Source organism: Sus scrofa, chromosome 1 (assembly GCF_000003025.6).
Source record: "Sus scrofa isolate TJ Tabasco breed Duroc chromosome 1, Sscrofa11.1, whole genome shotgun sequence".
NCBI classification, from domain to species: Eukaryota; Metazoa; Chordata; class Mammalia; order Artiodactyla; family Suidae; genus Sus; species Sus scrofa.
Genome location: NC_010443.5, coordinates 137004797 through 137027144, shown reverse-complemented (window position 1 = coordinate 137027144; position 22348 = coordinate 137004797). Strand labels below are relative to the sequence as shown.

Genomic DNA, 22348 nt, shown 5'->3' with positions numbered 1-22348 from the left:
TCATGGTTCCTAGTCGGATTTGTTAACCACTGCGCCACGACGGGAACACCGCCATGGGGTTATTTTTAAAATTGAAAAATAAGGCTAAGAACAGTGCCTGGCACATACTCGACTATTATTATCCTAACATAGTTCAGATTAGAACTAGCCTAATCCCTTCATTCTGGAGATGAAAAATGAGTTCCAGGTAGTTCACTCATGCAATGTCGTTCATTCCACACACTGACCAAGTGCCAATATGCGCTTGCATGCACTGTGCATGGCAGTTCTAGCCCCAGGAATGAAGGTGAACTTGCCAAAGACTCCTGCCAGGCTGAACACCTATTTTAATTAGCTCTGAGGGCATGTATTTTTAATTTGTTGTTAGTGTGATCCAGAAAGAGTGATCAAGAGAAGCCCTTTTTAAGGAAAGCAAACTCTAAAAATATAACCCGAAAGGGAAGCAGGAGGTGGCATGAAGTTTTCCATGTAGGAATCCCTGGCTATGGTTGGCTTGATGTAGTTGTGGCCACAGTGTCACTGATATTTTTGTATGTTTTTGTCCAGGCATCTCCTCCGAGGGCTTTTCCCGGGACTGCTTCAGTGAGCAGACAGCAGCTAAAGACCTTCCCAACAGGGATGGAAGTACATGGGTCCTGGCCTACAGAGCTGGACCAGCCTGTCCATTTCTGCTCCACGAGGAAAGAGAGAAGCCAAACAGAAGTGAATTGTATTTGGATCTCCATGTAAGTTGAAATCTTTGTGTTTGTGCAATGATTCTTTGCAGTTGGCAGAGGCACCTATAATCTGCATTGAATGGAAAGTGTGTTTGTGAACCTGCGGACGCTGCATTTTGTGTGAGGGTCATTGTCTAAAAGCAATTTGTTGCAGGAAACTGATAGACCTTCGTGATCTGAAATTCGTGCATTGGAAAGTGGTTGTATTTATATTTTATCTAAGTGTTTATGGAGTACTCTGCTCACATCCCTTTGTGTCCTAAACCTCATGGTGGGACATTTGCCACTATCCCCCTCTTAATATCATTTTCTAAAAATTTGAGAGCATATGTTAGCCAACTGATATGATCAGGATCCGCCAGTGAAATCCAAATAGCCTGTCTTCCTCATGCATTCCTAAGCCTTTCTTTCTCTGCAGCCACTCAGATAACAGGTAAACAGTTTGGCAGGAAATCTGCCTAATATAGATACCCATCTGAGAAACAGCCTTCTCCTTTCCCATTCATTCCAGATCATTGAAACAGAAGCATTGACTAACCTATACAAAGCAGTGGGCTGGGTTTTAGCTACTTCCACATTGTAGGTGGCCTGATAGGATTGACCAGACTGTCATGATTGTCACCCCTGTCACCTCCTCATTTCCTATCAGAGGTAGAGATGAGAATTAGGAATCCAAGAGGTACTTCTTTTTTTTTTTTTGCACCTTTAACTTTAATGCCTGTTGACCATCTTGTGTCTCTGGTTTCTTTTAATACCTTCTAATTCATTACTTTCAAGCCTGGAAGTATGTTTTTGATGAATGTGGGTTAGCCTATAATGGCTATATAGGTTACAAGTTTCTCAAGCAACCAAGAGCAGAACCTTGGATTTTTCATAATCATAAAACCATGGTCATTATATGACATTTTAGAAAAGCATTTGCCATTCCATTTACAGTAAAAGGAGGTTTTCTATGAAGCTGGAAGATGTAAAATCTACAGCCCTTTATGAGATCAAATACAAATTAGTAGTTTTTGTTTACATCCCTCTACATAAAAAGCAAAGTTTTTCATCTTGAGATGTGTGTAAAGTAAGAAGGGTAATAGTGACACCTCCTGGTCAGATTAAGTTGAGCTTGCTTAGATAGGAGGCCTGGTATCAGAGTGCTGAAAGAGATTTTGAAAGACTACTTTCTTTATCCTGTGTTTTTAAAAAATTCTGGGTTTATGGGTTTTTTTTTTAACATATTGGCTGAACTATGTTTTTATTGTCCCCCACTGTGAATTAAATTATTTCCTAATTTTACTTTATTTCAATTCTTAAAATCACACACAGTCTTTTCAGAGAATGTGAAATATGTAGTTAAATTGAAAGAAAAGCCATAGCTCATAATCTCAGCAGCCAAAGACAATCAGTAACTGTAAACATTTGATAAATGCTTTTGTATTATTTTTACTATGTATGACTTATTTTCAGTGAGATTTTTTTTTAACTTATAAGCATAGATTTTATATCCTTCTTTCTTTTTTTTTTTCCCACCAATTATTCTTACATTGCTTATCCATGTTATTACAAATTCTTCCTGGATGTATTTTAAGTGAATGCATAATATTCCTCTACATTTAGTCATTTCTCTTTTATTGGTTATTTTTTTTTTTTTTTTTTTTTTTTTTGCTACTTCTTGGGCCGCTCCCGCGGCATATGGAGGTTCCCAGGCTAGGGGTCCAATCGGAGCCGTAGCCACCGGCCTACGCCAGAGCCACAGCAACACGGGATCCGAGCCGCGTCTGCAACCTACACTGCAGCTCACGGCAACGCCGGATCGTTAACCCACTGAGCAAGGGCAGGGACCAAACCCGCAACCTCATGGTTCCTAGTCGGATTCGTTAACCACTGCGCCACCACGGGAACTCCTTTTATTGGTTATTAAAGTTGTTTTTACTTTAGAGAATACTACAGTTTGGAAATAAATAGCACTACCACACACATTTTTCTTAAACCACTCTCCTCCAATATTTAGGATAAACTTTGGTTTATTGTCTATGAATGTAAGTATTTTTAAGCTTATGAAATATATCATCACATAAACAAGACCTATTTCCTGAACCAGGCTTTAATACTGTGTGTATGTGTGTGTATAAAATATGCTTACAGCATAAATATAATGTTTATATATTATATACATTATATATGATGTATAAGTAATATATTTTCTATAAATTTATATAAATATATAAAACATGTTTTTATGTATTTCTCAATTTTTCCATTAATTGTAATTTTTTTTTGGTCTTTTTGTCCTTTTATGGCCGCATCCATGGCAATATGGAGGTTCCCAGGCTAGGGGTCTAACCAGAGCTGTAGCTGCTGCCCTGAGCCATAGCCACAGCAGCGCGGCCCAGCCTCGTCTGCGACCTACACCACAGGTCACCGCAAGGTTGGATCCTTAACCCATTGAGCAAGGCCAGGGATCAAACCCCAACCCTCATGCATGCTAGTCAGGTTGGTTAATCACTGAGCCATGATGGGAACTCCATTAATTGTAATTTTAAGAAAATGTAAAAATAGAGATAGTTTCTTTACATTATTCTCTGCATCAGCGATTTTAACACCTTGAGCCCTGACTCCTTACCTACAAGCCCTCCCCCACCTTCAGATGGTGCAATTTGTCTCCTATTTTTTTTGTTTTTTGGGTTTTTTTGTTTGTTTGTTTGTTTGGTCTTTTTAGGGCCGCACCTACGGCATATGGAGGTTCCCAGGTTAGGGGTTGAATTGGAGCCATAGCTGCTGGCCTACACCAGAGTCATAGCAAGCAGAATCCAAGCTGTGTCTGCAACCTACACCACAGCTCACGGGCAACACCAGATCCTTAACCTGCTGAGGGAGGCCAGGAATGGAACCCGCATCCTCATGGTTCTTAGTCGGATTCGTTAACCACTGTGCCACCATGGGAACTCCTATGTTTTGAATATAGTTTTTCTAAGTAAGTTGTCCATTTGGGAGGGTTCTTAGCAAAAGTTTGCATCCTGTTCCTATTCACCACACCAGCTCACAAGGAATTCTTTCCTCTGGGGGGCTGTGAACACTAAGGCCACAGAGGCTCATATTGCTGAATAGTATTTTGATCAGTCTTGAATGTTGGGCAGGATTGCTTTGTTTTCAGTTTTCTACCTTATTTGCAGTGTCATCATCAAGAAGTTACTTTAATTAGCCTTTTTCTATGGACATGCAGCTTCTCATTAGTATGTAGGTGTGATAGCTAAAGACGTTTAATGATTGTTGGGAGTTTGGCATCTGGAAATCAGAATGGCCCTTGGCATTAGGGCTGGGGCTGCTATTACGGTCCCTTATTTAGCTGTGCATTAATTTTATTTATTTATTTATTTTTGTCAAGAGCCAGAGAAGAAATATTTTAGGTTTTGGAGACCTTACAGTCTCTGTTGTAACCACTCGACCCTGTTAACAAATGCAGCCATAAAGGAGTTCCCACCTTGGCATAGCGGGTTAAGAATCTGACTGCAGGGAGTTCCTGTTCTGGTGCAGCAGGAAGGAATCTGACTAGTATCCATGAAGATGTGGATTCGATCCCTGGCCTCACTCAGTGGGTCAGGGATCTGGCATTGCCATGAGCTGTGGGGATGTAAGTCACAGTTGTGGCTTGGGTCCCGCATTGCTGTGGCTGTGGTGTGGGCTGGCAGTTACAGCTCTGATTCTACCCCTAGCCTGGGAATTTCCATATGTGGCACCTGAGGCCTTAAAAAGCAAAAAAATAACAAAACAAACAAACAAAAAACCCACAATTGACTGTAGTGGCTCAAGTCACTGCAGAAGTGTGGCCTGGGAATTTCTATATGCCATGGGTATGGCCATAAAAAGAAAGCAAGAGCAAAAAACGGCCATAGATAATACATACTTGAGTAAGTGTGCATGTGTTCCACTAAAAGTCTATAGACACTGAAATTTGAATTTCATGTAATTTTCATCAAAAATATTAGTCATCTTTTTTTCTCCCACAATTTAAAAATGTAAAGATCATTCTTAGCTTAAGATCATTCATTCAGAAATAGGCAGTGGATTAGATTTGCAGTTTAGCCCCCTTGGCTCTCCACCAAGAGATAGAGTTCTCCTTCAACCCACTTCCAACCACTAACTAGCTGTGGGACTCTGGGCACTTGCTTAACTTCTGTGGGCCTCAGTGTTGACAGAATGGGAGGAACAGGAACAAAGTTCCTTTTAGCTATAATATTAAATCTCCCCATTCTATTAAAGGAGCAATATGATGTATGGGGAGTGGAAATTATTTAAAAGAAATGCAAAGAAATAAGAAATACAAAGAAAAAAAGGAAATTATTTAGAAGAAAAATCAATACATGTTAATATTCTCAATGTGAATCTTTGTTTTAATAGAGGAACAATGTCACAACCCAAATAGGAGACCATGGATTTTGGTCTTCCTAACTCTATTTGAAGCCTCATACCTCTTCTTTCTGTTTCTCCAGTGATGTCTTTTTTTTTTTTTTCCTCCTAAGACCTTTTTTTTTAGCCATGCCCATGGCATTTGGAAGTTCTGGGGCTAGGGATCAAACCTGCACCACAGCAGTGACCCTGCTGCAGTGACATCGCCAGATCCTTAACCTGCTGCACTACAAGGCAACTCCATCCTCCTCAGTTTTATTGAAATGTAATTAACATGTAATATTCTATAAGTTTCAAGTTTCATATATATTTATTTGATATATGTATTTACCATGAAACGATTACAATAAGTTTAATTCACATCCATCACCTCACACAGTTAACACTTTTTTTTTCTTGTGATGAGGACTTTTAAGGTCTACTCTCTTAGCAACTTTCAGATATGCAGTACGGCATTAACTCTAGTCACCACACTGTTCATTATATCCCTCGGATTTATTAATCTTACAACTGGAAGTCTGTACCTTTTCTCCACCTTCACCAATTTCCCCCGTCTTCATTGTCTATATCTGGCAACTGCAAATCTATTCTCTGGTTCTGTGAGTTTAGGGTTTTTTTTAGATTCCACATGTAAGTGAGAATATACAGTATTCCTCCTTCTCTGACTCATTCCAATTAGCATAATACCCTCAAGGTCCATTGGAGTAGTCACATGTCACCTTCATCTTTTAGTTACTGAGCTCTGAGAATGTCCAAGGGTTCCTAGGGGGAATGGCAGGGGTTGCAGCATAGATACTAGGGAGGCTCCAAGCAACCTCTCTTTATTAACCAGTATGTATTTCAATATTCAAGCAACCAGTGCTTCTATCTTGGTGCCACTCAGCTGAATGTCAGCCAAGATGTCCTGTAGAGAGGTTTGGATAAGGTGATCATCTTGCTCTAGCAAATCCTGTAGACGATTCTGGGTGATCTATAAAGTGCTTGAAAACCTAAACCCAGTGCTCAGTCAGATGCCCTTGTAGGTCATGAGGTTGCTAAATAGTACATAGGACATACTTCATACTGAAAAATTATGTGTTGTTTACCTGAAGTTCTAATTTAACTGGTTGTCCTGTATTTCATTTATAAAATCTGGCAACCCTAGATATTCATTTGGGGGCCACATCCAAATGCACCAAAGGTGTGAATTGCCTGGGGATTGCATCTATATATGATCAATCCTCAGTCACCCCAGATACCCATGTGGAGCATGAACATTACACAGATAGCCTTAAAGGATAGTTTCTTATATCCCACTGACAAGGAGCTATCATTAGTCATGCTCCTTAGGAATTGTCATCAGCCATGCTACTAACTAGGAACTATCATTAGCCATGTTCCTTGGTTCCTAGTGCACTTAGAATTAGACATGTCAAGGCAGTTGAATCTGAGCAAATGGGGCCTGACTTCTTAGAACAAGTGAAGGTTCTTCAAAGGTTCTATTTGAGAGGAATGTTCATTGCAGAGGATGGTTTGTAAAAGGTCTGTAAACAAGGGACATGGACAGGGTAGAAAAAGTCACTACAAGAGGTGTGGTCTGAGATTGGACAAAAGGTATGCAAAGCAGAAAAGGTAAGTAGTCCTTAGAATAGTCCTTCTGTATTGTTTGTATAAATTCTGAAAGTAGGATTTTTGCATGCCAGCTTTTCAAACACAGACTTTGAACTCTTCTTGGTGATGCCAGTTTCCAAGGAGCATCTCAGTCACCTCACCTATGGGATCCTGATTCTCCTGATTGAATTGCCTTAATTGGGGAGGACACAGCACTGGATTCCAAGTAATTGTGTCTTATGAATGGAAGGATATAATTACCAAGTCCACACTCAACCTTGAGTGTCTAAATCAGTGACACACTGCAGTGTATTGATTACTTCCTAAATGCCAGGCACCATCCTTTGAAGAATTATTATACTTATTGTACAAAAAAGGAGAGAGGTTCAGTGAAGTCATATGCAGGGATTTGAACCCAGGTCTATCTGAATCTGGACCCAAGTGCCAAAATGTTAAGCCCCTCTGCCTCTCTGCTAATTTAGATGCTCTTTTTGTTTGTTTCCTTTTTAACTTAAGAAGTAAATTAATTTCATGGATGTGAGTTAGCTCCCATAAACAGTGAGAATTGAGAACCAGGCTCTGAATTAGAAACTGGAACCACAACCAAAATCAGCACCACAGATCATCCCTCACTGCAATCCAGTGACATTTCTGCAACTGCTAACCTGAAATACTAGATGCCTCAGACCCTGGGTCTTTACAGTTCATGAGGCAGTGCTAATAGACATGGGGCAGGTTTCAGTCCCTCACATTCCTTTACTTCTAAAAGGCAAACTCCACAGCATAAATTAGCTTCAACAGCAAAGAATGAATTCAGGGGACTCTCTGACAAGGTGCTTGTGCAGTTCAAGGAAAGGGACATGTCCTGGTCTTGTTTTCACGGAAGCTAGTAAGAGCCTACCACTTAAAGCTAAAAGCCACAGGTGGATTTTCCCAAGTCATTAGCATATTCCATGACAAGGGGTCTTGTATTTGCAAAGGAAGTGAATTCAGAACTATCAAAGTAAGCTTGTTTTCTGAAGGCATGTGTTTCTTTGTATGTGTGAGGACATGTGTGTGAATGTGTGAGTGCAAGAGAAAAAAAAAGCGATCCTGTGTCTGTTGGCCATATGATAAATGATCAAGAAGTGATTATGGAGAAAAGAACAGTTGGAAAGGATGAATTATTGATGGAACTGAAAAAAACTCTTAAAAACTCACCACTGTGTCACGACAAAGCAGTTGGAAAAAAGTAATCTGGTTTTATCCCTAAAGTCCATGAAATTTAACCAGTTATCTCTCTCAAATTAGTTCCAATTTTGAAATTGCTGTGGAAGGTGGTTAGCACATTTAAATAGAAAACCTAATTTATGCCAATCATAAAGTTCAGTTCTTAGGCCATTTCTCGCACCTTCCTTGACATCTAGGTGTCCTCTCTATATATTGCAGGATAATGACAAATCTAGTAACATCTCAGATGTCTTTGTAAAACAAAAAGAATAACAAGCTTGTCTTAACCATTGGACACCTTAATGATTAATGGAATTGCGAAATTCACTTTTCTTTGATCTCAATAACACTCACTTGTTCTCATTTCCTCTGTGTCTATTCTGACATGAAATATAATACCTAGTCATGTAAAATTTAGACTCTTGAGGAGTCTGCATAGAGAAAACTGGATTATGCTTTTGGGAGCCTGAGAGAACACAGCTTAGAACTGAATTTCATAAAATTGGTGAGAAATTTGTCTATGGATTTTGTTTCAATGAGTTGGAATATGGTACTGGAAATATGTTATTTGGCCTCTCTAAAATTCAAATGATTACCTTTTTGCTCCCTTCAAATGAGTTCCATTTTTTTCAAGCTTCCCTTTCTGTCTCAAAAACTGCAGTTCCATGTACATTGCTTAAATAATGAGTTTCACATTATTTCTTTAAGTGCTTGTTTCTTTCTACATTTATCATTTATGTTCCATGTGCGTATTTCAGAAAAGTATTTTCTTTCTTTTCTCTCAAGGATAGAGATGAAAATTTATGGTTAAAATCACATCCCATTTAGAATTTGAAATGTAGCAACCTTTGCCTAGAGAATGTTTGAGAGCACTCCTATGCTAACAGAAGGCTCCAGTTTTTATGGCCTGATTATTTTTCTCTAGCCTTTGATTTTCCTTTTTTTTTTTTTCCTTTTTTTGGCTACCCTGTAGCACATGGAGTTCCCAGGCCAGGGATCAGATCCAACATGCAGTTGCAACCTATGGCACAGCTTTGGCAACATCAGATCCTTTAACCCACTGTGCTAGGCCAGGGATCGAACCTATGTCCTGGCACTGCTGAGATACTGCCAATCCTGTTGTACCACAGTGGGAACGCCAAGATTCTTACATGTTTTAATTAAGCCATCTTGATTTATTAATAGTATTGATTCTAAATTGTATTAAGAGTTGCATCTACTACATAAATGTCCTGTATTTGAAGGTCATAAACATCCCTTTCCAGTTATAGAAAGTGACTGTGATTCTAGGAACTGTTATGACATTTCTCCAGAATATTTCACGATACTTTTGAAAGTGTTGAAAATGACAGTAATGCTATGTGTGCTTTTTTTGCTTAAAACTCAAACTAAAATGCTGTAAAAAATGGAGGCAATAGTGAATGTATTTCTAAACTATGGAAATGTGATTCCTTTCTCCCTTATTAATCCCTGTAACTATACGTGCTGCATAATAATGATGGTCACTATTTATTGAGCATCAGTTATGAATCATACAAGCACTAGGTTAGGAATATTAGCACATTTAATTTTTAGAACAATCCTCTGAGTTAAATATTATTTTTTTCCCATTTTATACCTGTAAATACTGGGTCACAGAAATCAAGGAACTTGCCTGAGTGACACCGCGAGTGTGTGACTAGTGAGTAACATTCCATATTGACCCTCACTTCAAATATATCTCACTTCAAAGCCATAGCTGTTGCCCCCTCCCCTTTTTCCTTGGCCCTCTCTTTGTGTCCGAGAATAGCATCATAGGACAATGCCTAGCTTACTTTCTCCTTTGTAATTTTAGTGACTTTACATTGATTTCCATGTTTTTTCTTAACCTGACTAAATGATGTGAGTATTCAAGGTATTATCACTTGTCAAGTCAGGGCTCATAACATGTCCTTCCTGTTCTCTGCATGTTCCTTCTAACCAGAGCTCCCACTGTGGTTCAGTGGGTTAAGAACCTGCCATAGTGTCTGTGAGTATGCAGGTTCAGTCCTTGGCCTCACTCAGTGAGTTAAAGATTCAGCATTGGTGCAAACTGCAGTGTAGGTTGAGGGTCATATTTGGTGGCCAGCAGCTGCTGCTCTGATTTGACCCCTAGCCCAGGAACTTCCACATGCCACAGGTGTGGCCATAAAAAAAAAAAAAATTCTAACTGCAGTGGCCATGTGGTTCTGGTCATCAGGTGATCTCTTTTGCTCCCATTCTGACCTTTCCCATGTGGTTCTGGTCATCAGGTGATCTCTTTTCAAGGTGAAAGAGAACTGTTACTATACTTCTTGCAGTTATTGTAACGAAAAGAAGGTACATTCAGAATCAAGTCGATCCAATGCAGATTTCAGCAATGCCACTCATTGGGTGTGTAATCTTAGCATTGCCCTAATTTCTCTGACCTCAATTTTAACATCTAAGGCAATTGCCAAACAGTAGTCACTAGCCACATATAGTTATTACTTAAAATTAAATAAAATTAAAAATGCAGTTCTTCAGTCACACTAGCCACATTTTAAGTGCATAGAGGCCACTAGCACCTACTGCATTGCATGACATGGATACAGAACACTTCCATCATTACAGAAATTGGCACTGGACAGCATTAATAAAATGGGGTCAATGACACCTTTCTCATAGAGGTGCAGGGAGGATTAAGGTACTAGAAAACTTGCGTAAAGAACCTTACATGGTGCCTATTTTGGACAATAAGTAGCTCTCTCCCTCCTCTCCCCATGCATATTTCTCTCATCCATCTTCATTTGGTTTTGGTAAATCCTCATCTTCCTTAATTTTTCTTTTGCCTCCTTTAAATTTAAAAATGTTTAAAAATGACAACTTGGATCTTTGGTGTTTGACCTAATATTTCCAACATAGTTTCTACTTTAAAAAAAATTAAGGAAGGGGAGCTCCCTTTGTGGCTCAGCGGAAACCAATCTGACTAGCATCCATGAGGACGCAGGTTTGATCCCTGGCCTTGCTCAGTGGGTTAAGGATCTGGCGTTGCCATGAGGTGTGGTGCAGGTTGCAGACATGGCTCTGATCTCCTGTTGCTGTGTCTGTGGTGTGTAGGTCAGCAGGTATAGCTCCGATTCAACCCCTGACCTGGGAACCTCCATATGCTGCAGGTGCAGCCTGAAAAAGACCAAAAAAAAAAAAAAAAAAAAAAAAAAATTAAGGAAGACCAGAAAGAACAGAAAAACACCCCGTTATCATGGAGCCAATGGCTGTCTAGGAAGAAGGAGAGTGTAGACAGCAAGGGGTATATATGGTTTATTTGATTCCAGACCTTGGTCTAAAGGCTTTATGATGACAAGTCTTAGCCGCAACGAAATGCTTTTTCCACGGACTCCATGCCTTCAGTACTGGTTATTTACATGGGATGTCACTGCTACTCATTTGGGAAAAGCTCAAACTCTTCAAAAACATGTCCCATGAAATTCTATATCTTAAAGAATGCTCCCATTTTTCTTCCTTTCCAGCCATCAGTTCATCAGTAAAGACTTGCTTCACAAGTAAGTCATAGCCTTTTCCCTCTTACAGTCTTTTTTTTTTTTTTTTTTTTGTCTTTATAGGACTGTGCCTGCAGCTTATGGAAATTCCCAGCCTAGTGGATGAATTAGAATCAAAGCTGTAGGGGCAGGCCTACGCTGTAGCCACAACCACAGCAATGCGGGATCGCAGCCACATCTGCAATCTACGCCACAGATCTTCGCCACAGCTCATAGCAATGTGGGATCCCTAACCCCCTGTGCGGGGCCAGGGATTGAATCCTAGTCCATGTGTTACTGCTGAGCCACAGGGGAAACTCCCCTCTTAGAGTCTTTTATTTTGTCATTGACAGTGAATCCATTTCCAAGGAATCTTTGATACTCCATCTTGGAATCAACCTTGGAAATATCTGACCATAAGACCCTAAAGCTGTAATGTAATAACTATTTCAAACTTGATTTCAGGATTTGTAAGTGTAAGGATAGTTTCAATGAAGTATGTACTCCTTTGAAGTATAATGAATTGACCTAAAACAACAACACAATGGTCTTTGCTCTGCTGTTGACACCTGGGGCTCTTGCACAGGCCAGCCATGGTCTGGGAACACCCTTCCCTAGGGGGACAGGAAATCACAGTGCTCAGGGACTACATATCATCAGCATGTGTCAACAGACTCTTGATTTTTCTGGAGAAAATCCAAATTTATGGATTGTTATCTTCTGAAATACTTGAGTTGGTTTAAAAATCACCCTGGAGCACTAAAAGTAATAAAGAGGTGAGCTTTATTTCAAGTAATAAAGAGGTCACTTTCCACAGTGGCCACCTGGGAACCCTTTAAACTCATTGATTTCTTCAGGTGATACAGATGGAAAAAAAATAAAGTCCAGAGAGCACTGGCCCTGAAACACCCAAAGGGGCCCCTTTAAAAGATTTTCTTTAGAGCTCAATTCACTCAAGGCACAGATGAGGGGTGGCGGGAGGGGAGGCCTGTCTATAAGCAATAATCCTGTTCAGACCAAATTGCCCCTCTGCCCAAGAGCTTGTGTAGGAGGGAACCAGAAGGGGCAGCTGCCTGCTCTGGCCTTCAATTCATCAGTAAATACCTGTTTCATATCGACAAGGTTAAACAAAATTCTGTTAGCTGCTGGTTGATGTGCCTAAGAAAGCTGTTCCTATGCTATGAAAACATATCACATCCATATAGTACTTTCTGTATGTGCCAGGCATTGCTGAGCATGTGAAACCTATATTGTTTATTGAATGCTTCTGGTAACCCACAAAGTAGGCGCTTTTCTTATTCCAAGCTTATGGGTGAAGAAGCTGGGGTATAGGTTGCTTGTGTAACTTGCCCAAAGTCAAGCTTCTTGCAGGAGCGGAGTGGAATGTGAACCAAGGACTCAGGGTTCTTCACTGTGCACACTGCCCTCGTTCCTTGATCACTTGATCCAAGCTGACATACCCACTGTTTGCTTTTCTTCAGCTTCACGAGTATGCCTTGGCCTCTCCTCTTCCCTTTCAGAGTCTCCTAGTATGTTACCGACATTCAGTCCACCTCCACATATGCTCAGAATGCTGCTCAGTGGAACCAGTCTTAGAAACATTTTACACTAAGACTACTCAGTGGAAATGGGCCTTAATCAATAAGCCTGGACTTTGCCATCCGCAGGTGCAGCTTGTTTTCTTTTTAATCAGTTAGTAAAAACAGTTGCTGGCTTTCCGAGGCTGGGCCAGAAGGGATGTTGGGAGGGTTGCCTCAGTGGCAGAGGAAATCCGCACCTGGAAGGCAGGGAAAGTGCCAGCAGAAATGGAAGGAGAAGCCTAGGGAGGTCTCAGTCTCTGGCTTTCACTTGGCCTCGTAACTCCATTTTGAAGATGTGGAAAATGAGCTTAAAAAGAATGCTGGTCAGGAAGAAGGTGAGACCACCCGCCAAGGCGGGAGGGGGCTGTGATGTGGGGTGAACAGGAATCTAGACACTCCGTTTCCCATCTTGCTGCACTTGAGATGTGTGAATGCCTTCCCGTTACTGAGCTTCTCCTTGACTTTCAAACAGGGATGCTGAGCTGGTTGACTTCTCAAGTCCCATTCAGGCTCCCAGCAATTTGATTCCACTCAGCTTCTTCCATAATCTTCCACTCTTATTTCAAACGACTCCTCATTCAACAAACGTGCTTTTGAGTACCGGGGTTGTGATCACTTCCTCAGGTCTCACTGTTTGTGTCAGACTTCATTTAGTTGGAACATGCTTCCTGAATCCCCGAAACTCATCTCCACCCATTACCCTACTTCTATCTTTCTTCATAATTTACTTACTTGTCCCAGTCCGTTGTTCTAGGCTTTTTTCTTCCACGGAAATAAGTTTCTACAGCCTAACTTACCCTTATTAGTTTTAACTCCTTTCCCATGAACCTAGTTGAACCCCTAGAAGCTGGAAACAGTCATTAAAATCAAGCCCAGAACTTGAAGTAATGGATCAGAAGAAACATGAGAATCACTTAGCCTAACTCCCTGCAATTAATCTCACTTGCTTTACTTTTCCCTTGTGTTTTGGGGGTTTTATGGGAATGTGGGAGGGGATTGTCTAAGCTGAGTACATGCGGAGGGCTGCAAAAAATAAGTGTATAAAGTGGTGGAGTTGAAGTTTTCTTTCAGGCTGTGTCCAATTTCTGCAAATTGATTTTGTAAAAATTTTAATGCTCATTCCTCTGATTATTCTGAGAATCAGGAAGCTAGGTTCTGATCCCTGGCCTGGGAACTCCATATGTGGCTGGGTGGCCAAAAAAGAAAAAAAAAGGGAAGGAAAAAGGAAGGTAGATTCTACTGCTTCTAGGAGATGGTATGCTTTTGTTGTTGCTGTTGCAACCATTCTTTTACAATTATGTCACCAGGTATTTTTTACTGGACTGATGTTCCCATTGCCCTGAGGTACAACAGGCTTAGTCTCAGTCTGAGAGGTTGTTGAAATGGGAGGAATGCGGAGAATTCATTGGTAGCAAATTCTCCACAAAAACACTATATTCAGTTTTCAAGTCGCTGGGTACTGATTGTTTTTAACAACATGGGTCAAATCCTACCTACTACTCATCATGCTTGTTTTCAACTAGTTGTCTAAGGTAGATCATTTAAATCTGGCCTTTTGCACAGGTGTAGCTATTAGAGAGCTGATGTGTCTTGAGGTTAGAACAAAAGACAATCAGGTGAGGTTGTAAAGGAGAAAGCCTTGTCACTGGTTTTGTTTAGTAGACACTTAATAAGTATGTATCACAAAACAAGACAGAAATAAGGTCCAAGAGAAGTGACTGCTTTTCCCTCTGAGAATGTTAAAGCATTTAACAAATTCATTTTCATGACCACCCAGCTAAGATCCTATTTGTAGGCTGCTTATTTGAACACTATGGTCTGAACATTTTTCTATTCCCTCAACAGAGGTAGTAACAGTTCTGGTCGTGAGAATTAGTGGCCTGAAAGAGTCAGTATTCAAAGATCTCTTTAAATTACCATGCTGTTCTTTCTTACTCAGCTTCATACTTATATGGTCACTGCTTGCTTTCATTCCAAACTGTCTTAGGTCTACCTACTGCTGTTTAGATGAAGTCTGGGGTATAAAATACTCAGTTACAGTCTGTGAACAAAGAGTCACTTCTTTCTTGGATGATTTCCCGTATTAAGCTACATGTTTCATGAAGGTGGAGGGCTGGAGTTTCTTCATCTTTATATCCCTGGAGCCTTATACAGAGTTAGTGGTTAACAATGATTATTGGATAAATGCATCTTTGTGATGGTTATGCTTCCTAAATGAAGGAGAATTGTCTGGGTAAGCTGGAAAGCCTCTTGATAAGTTTGGGTCTCAAGGATTGTGTGTCTTGTCTGTATCCAGTAGATAAGCCAGTTAGGAATTTTTGCTTGATTTTTTTCTAAGCAGCCTCTCTGGATTTTCCCCCTAAATTACAAGGGAAAAGAATCATCATTCTCTGTCTCTCTCTCTCTCTCTCTTTTTTTTTTTTTTTTTCTTTTTTTTTTTTTTGTGAAGTCAGTCTTCTGTATGATCTCAGAGGGAAAAAGTATCTAAAACATGTCCTAGTGAGATACCACCAACAAACTGGGCTGACATCCCTCACTCTTCAATATGCAGGAGTAGGTGGCATCCTATTAATGGCAGAAGGTAGAGCTCAGAATTTCAGGGGACTAACTGTGAATTCTGGAGCCTGACTGCCTGGATTCAAGCTCCAGTTCTGCCACTTGTTGACTCTTTGGACCTGGGCAAGCCACATCATCTTTCTGTGCCTCAGCTTCCAAACAGGAAAAAGAAAATGATACCAACCTCCTAGCTATGTGTATCAGTCAGTTAATATGCGTGGAACATCTAGCACAGTGCTTGTAAACACCTACTAAATGTTAGCTATTATTAGTAATTCTCACTTAACTAGCTGTGTAGCTTTGGTCAGTTGTGTTCTCTTGGGAATGGCTGCTTAGTTTTTATTAATTTTATTTTTATTAAAGTATAGTCAATTTACAGTGTTGTGCCAATTTCTGCTGTACAGAATAGTGACCCAGTCATACATATGTATATTCTTTTTCTCATACTATCTTCCATCATGGTCTAGCCCAAGAGATTGGATATAGTTCCCTGTCCTGTACAGTAGGACCTCATTGCTTATCCATTCTAAATGTAATAGTTTGCATCTGCTAACCCAATAATACCTTATATCTTGAGCCAAGGGGCTGGGATCAAATAACGTCCTGGGACCGAATACTTCCTACACTTGCCACAACATTGTATTGGTGTCCATGGGTATTGAGAGGGTGCTGAAACTTTGTAATACCACCCCATGCTGTAGTGTAGAAGAGCCATCGACTCCTTCCAGTTTATGTCCCATTTTGACCAAGTCTGCTGAAAGTCCTCAGAAATTTATTCTGGAGCTCAATAACCATGTCTGAAAAAATGGAGACTTCTCAGTTAGAGACCACCAAATACCAAATAATGTGCCACGACTCCTCCCTTCACCTGTATATTGACTGGTCCACGTAGTTCTTCAGAAGACTGATCATCTTATTATCTGATGTGATGAAGCCTCTTTCTTCTGTCTTGAAGAAGCAGAAGTATGATTTTTATCATTGGGTGTTTCCTCTAGACACAACGCTTCTTCTGAGACTTAAATGGCATCAATGAGTTTTCCTGCATTGGGGCAACCTTTTGATTAACTGTGCCCCAGTTAATCCAAAATAACACTGATCAGGAGCAAAGAGGAATGTATCCATTTAGATATAATAAAAGTAAATAAATTTAAAAAATAGACATAAGGTCAAATCAGGGATTAGGTTCCTCATAAGTACTGTCTTAACTTTCCCATAGGGGACGATGCGATATAATATGTACCCTTTTTTGTGTGAGGGTTTTTGATACCTCACAAGAAATTTATTCCCATGATCAGAATTTTTCAAGATTAATACTTAGTGGGGGCATACAATTCATTATCAATGTGGAAGCCAGAACCACTCCCTACTGCAGATAAAGCAAGGCAGCTGTTTTGCTTGTGGCAAGAGTTTCTGCTTTGAGGAATAAATTTCTGTTTGCATTTAACACTTGGGCTCAGTCTTCTTGCAGCTTTGCTCAGAGAGCCAGAGATTACTATTAAGCCATGATTACTGTTAAGCCAGTTTGACTTTTCTGATCCAGCACAGTGCCCTGTGCTTACTAAATGGGCCCAGGTGCTTACTAAAAGCCTGCTGACTGGATGGGATTTGAAAAACAATGAGACTTTCAGGTACTGTCTGTCAGAAGCTGTCCCAAGAGGCAGCAGTGCAGCTAGGAGACGGAGCTGCAGTTTTTCTGTCTTTCATTGCCAGGTCCCCAGAATATAATCAGTGTTGGAAGCTGCACTGAACTGGTCATATCTGGTGGTGGTTTTGTCTGTCCTGTAAATCGGACCTGTGACAGAGACTGGACTGATAGAGACCTTTTGGATGTTTGGCCCTTTTGGGGAAGGGACCTTGGGGACCTCTGATGAATCGCTCTGGCTAACAAGGCAGGTTGTATGTTACCCTGTATGATGACAGGTTTCAATCTGTTGTTTTGGATCGCTGAAGTGGAGAGGGGTGCCCTTTGGCCAGCAGGATTTCTAAGGAAGCCCAGGAAGTCAGAGCTGCTGAGCAGAAGCCCAAGGTTGGCATAGAGAGTGTGTCGGGTAATCATTCCTGCCGGGCTGGGGCTGTTTACTCTGCCACCCTAAGGCTGGTGGACACTGGGTGTGGTGGGTGTGCTTGCCTAAGTACCTGTTTGCAGAACACTGAGACACCAGGGCAGCGCTAAACCAGCAGTAATCTGAAACCAGTCGTGTAGGTTTTCCTTCTCCGGCTCTGGCAGCTAAAATCTGCATTCCAGATGAAACCTGCAGGGAAGCGGAAGAAAGCACTTTGAAAAAGAAAAGAAAGCTTCAAGGGCAGTCAATTAACTGCTTTTGAGAGCCTGGGCATTTTGAAGTGATCTCTTGCTTTCTTTCCTCTTATTTCTTTGCTTTGGGCTTTATAAGTGGCTGTTGGTCTGTGTGAACTGCTAGGTTTTTTTTGGCCAGGATGGCACGGGGCTTCTGACCAGGATTTAGATGGCAAAAGAGGGCCAATAAGAAGTATTTCAGCCATTTTCTGCAGATTCACTTTTGAATTTCTTGGATTGCTCCGAGGGAAGGGGTTGGTTTAGGGCTGTCAGGCTCAGCTTGCCTGCTCAGCACTTTCTGGAGCCTCCTGCTCACCAATGAGGAAGTTGAAAGCGACCAGGAGATCGCCGGCACCGGGGCGGAGCTCGTGGCGAAGCCCTGGGCTAGGATGAGTGGGGGCAGGCTGACTCTCCCAATGACAAAAAGCCTTTTGTCCCCGGGAATAAATACGGAAGTCCCAGAGGGGCAGCCTCACCAGTCCGTGTGTAGTAAGGTGCGCAGCCTCGGCTGCTTCTGGGCGTAAAGCTCTGTGGACTTTTTCCAGTTGCCCCAGGCGCACCATCACCGCGCAAACCGGAAGGAGGGCGCGGGAAGGACCAGAGCCGGGCCAAGTGTGCTTGCTCTGTGGCTGAGTCCGCTGGCAGATCCTGTTGCTCGCCGTTCTGGAAGTTAAGAGCCGATGGAGCAGAGAAATTGAGAGAGCTGGGGAAGGTAACAGAAGTCAGAACTTCCACTTGGGGCACTGCTGGAACATGGAAGACCTTGGTGACGCCCTCAATGGCCGTGATGCCTCGGAACCAGAACAGCCCGAAGCCGGACTTGACATGGCCCAGTCGATCCTGAGCAAGTTCTCTATGAAATCCCTGTTTGGGTTTAAGAGTAAATTGGAGTCAGTGAAGCCTGAAGAGGAAGATGCGGTGTTGAAAGCCTTCCGCAGTGTAGTGGCAGATTCCATGCCTCTGCTGGTGGAGCCCAGCAGTGGCCAGGATCCACCAGAGACAGAGGCTCGGGTTCCACCTGACTTTGAACATGATGGGAAGGCTGCAGGGGTGGAGAAGGAGTTGGAGGGAAGGCAGAGAGGAGCAGAGGCAGGGATTCCTCTCGCTGGTCAAGTTCCACTCGATTCTGTGAGTGTGAGTGGAGACAATGTCGTTTTGGTTCGTGGGACCCTGGTGAACACCACCAGTGATTCTGACTCAGATGATGGAGGCCAGGAACCGGAAGAGGGAAGCAACACCAATGGCCCAGAACCCCCTGATTTTGTTTTATCTGAGCCATTTGAGGAGCCCCAGGAAAAGACAGGAGATGGTAGGCGAGATGTTGCCGCTGGAGAAACTGGTACCACTAGTGATGGAGACCTCTGTGGAGAAGTCCCTCAAAGGACTGCCCTGGAGATAAGCCACAAATCAGAAGCTGATGATGGAGGCCTTCAGACAGAGCACAGCCCTGGCCAAAGACTAGCTGGAGAAGAAGGTTCCAAAGTTCTACCAGTGGTGACAGACCAGAACTTGAGTGTTGGTGTTACCGAGAATGCCTCTTCTAAAAAAGAAGACTCTGGAGAGAAGTCCTTCCAGCTGCCAGCGTTTTTTAGTGGGCTTCGCGTGTTGAAGAAGGGAGCTCCAGCAGAGGGTGGGGAGACCATCACTGAAATTAAACCAAAGGATGGGGACCTGGCTTTGCTCAAATTGACCCAGCCTGTCCAGAGGTCCTTAGCACAGGCAGGGCCTCAGACAGTGAAGACTGGAGAGAAAACGAACGATCCCAAGGCCCCTCCCACTCTCCTGGAGCAGCTTTCTCAGCTGCTCAACATTGATGTCCCCAGAGCTGAACCAAAGGTGGAAGACCCTGAGCAGCCCAGGGGAGCAGAGATGGGCTGCCATGCTCCTGGGAAGAGTGAGAGCAGCCCTGGAGAAGCCCAAACCCAGGGGGGAGAGGTCAAGCTAAAGCCACCGGAGACTGCCTTGGAGGCCTTTAAAGCCTTATTCATCCGTCCCCCCAGAAAGGGGACCACAGCTGACACCTCTGAGCTGGAAGCTCTCAAGCGCAAGATGAGACATGAGAAGGAGTCTCTAAGAGCTGTGTTTGAGCGGTCGAGGTCAAGGCCAGGGGATGGCCCCTCGGATTCCAAAAGCGTATGTAGTGTTGAGTTTCGTGTGTTGTTGTGTGTGAGGCTGCTGTATGTCTTTTTAGGTTTCCTGTCAAAGTGAATCTCACTATTAGGGACCCTCTTCTAGGTGAGATGAATATAACTGAGTTGTCTTTGTTAGGAGTATGGAGTTGGCCAGAAGCCTTTTTATACATTTTTCTGGGTTGTTGTAAGTGGGAGTATATATAAGATGTGCAGGTAGAGAAGGAAAACTGTCGCTCTGAATTTAAACATTAGTAGTAAATGTGCTTTTGAAAACCAGGCAGTATGAAGAATCAATGCAATATGGAAATATAGCCCAAATTTCCTCACCACTTAATTACACCTCTGTGAAAACTTGTGTTTTTCCTTTGAAAGTCTGCCACTTGGCGAAATATGTTCGTGATGTGATTGAAATGTTCTCTATTGGTTACAAGGCATCCTGACTGAGCACTGAATTGAGAATGAGACCTGGGTTTTAATTCTAACTCTCCCATTTTCTGGCTGGGTGACCTTGACCATCTCTCAGCCTCAATCTCCTCGTCAGCAAAAAATGAAGAAAATAACCTTTAGCTTATTTGGTTGTTGTGAAGATTAAATGAAGTTAGCACATAGTAACCATCTACTTAATGAAAACTGTTACTATTATTAAAAAAATTATTTGGGTAATTTGTAAGGACTCCCAAGCATTTATCTGGTGGATCTTAAAAGTTTATAAGGACAATGACTAGAATGTCTTGCTCAGTATCAACTTGGCATATAATTATCATTCCCTCATGTATTTGATATGTTTTAAAACATTACATTTAAAGGTCTTTGGAAAAATTATCTTGAATTGACGTTAAAAGTTGTAAAAATCAATTCCTGTAAAGATAGCTTGAATATGAAATCCATCTCTTTCATTTTTCTGTAGGAAAGAAAAAAAAAAAAGAATTCATCACTGTGGACTTCCTAGAGAAGTATATCTTGGCCTGCAGTTTATATTCATGGAAAATATGAAACCAGTCTTTATATTCTAAATAACTTTGAACTTCATTGAGATGCATTTGTAAATATTCCTATAAATGTACCCGGTTGTAGTAACATGTGGATCTGTATCTTGAGCTCAAAGTGTATTTAGGATTAAAGAAAATAGTTATATGATAAAAATTATTTATTGAGAATTGTGTGATACTTGGCCTTTGAGGTGTTTCCCAACCTCCCCCACCCCCACCCCCAACTGATCACTTTACATTTCTGGAAAAAGATCCTATTGTGGTGAGATGTTTCAGTTACTTTGAATGAGAGCAGCATGCAACTGGCTGTTAGGATTAATTTAAGCGTTAGAGTGAGCATGTTTGTTCTCAGGGATTAATTGACTCTGGCCACCTTTCATTCAACTTAATCTTTTCTTTGCCCCCTTTTTTTTTCAACAGCCTGACCACAGCCCCACCGAGCAAGATGATAGGACTCCTGGCAGACTCCAAGCCGTCTGGCCACCCCCGAAGACAAAAGACGCAGAAGAAAAAGTGGGATTGAAGTACACTGAAGCAGGTAACATCCAAAGAAGCCAGGTGCCCAGGGCTAATCTTCTGCCACAGTGGCTTTCAGTTCTGGACTCTGAAGTTGAGGTTTTTGTTTTTTTGATCGAATGTAATGCTGAAGCCTTTTCTTTTTGGTTTTGCTGTTAAAGTAAACCCTGGCACACTTATCATTAATGAGTCTCATAGAGATGAAAGGGGAGTGCAGTGCAATGAATGAGGGAAGAGGGTGTGTGTGTAAAGTAGGAGAACCTGTGGGAGACTAATGGAGAAGGTAGATTACAGACTGCCCAGGACGCAGGTGATTGGCCCTCATATCATGTTGTGTGAGCCAGCAGACTTGCTGGAAGAGGCAGAGATGGAATCTCCAGAGCTGTAATCTGATTTGTTCTTTGTCTGTGAGTCGTGCTTTTGAGCTGCAGGAACCTTGTGCAGAGTGAATGTACAGATCCTGTATCAGTTACTCTTTCACTTTTCTGAGACAAAGCTTTATTTAATGCATGGCCAATTTTAAAGCAATCTGACTCTCTGGAAACCTTCTCAGGAGCTTTGTTTGAATATATTTAAATAGAAAGTGAATCTAGATATTTTTACTCTTTTAAGTGAGGGGTTCACATGAAATTTAACAAAAAGAAAAAGGTGGAGTTCCCTGGTGGCACAGTGGGTTAAGCATCCAGTGCTGTCACTGATGTGGCGCGGGATCCATCCCTGGCCCGGGAACTTTTGTATGCCTCTGGCATAGCCAGATAAACAGAGAATGAGAAGCTGATGTATCTTAATTGTGTATATGTGTGTCTGCGTGTGTCTCTAATGAAACCCCTTTGACTTCTTCCTGAAAGCTAAAG

At 41.7% G+C, this 22348-nt stretch overlaps 1 protein-coding gene across 1 annotated transcript in view; it reads left to right on the top strand.

Moving 5' to 3' along the window:
• Positions 1-22348, top strand: part of FMN1 (formin 1) — a 467180-nt gene that overhangs the window by 136388 nt on the left and 308444 nt on the right. The window contains 2 exon segments of the mRNA XM_021098316.1: positions 547-725; positions 21399-21516. Coding sequence (XP_020953975.1) covers positions 547-725; positions 21399-21516 — 297 coding nt within the window.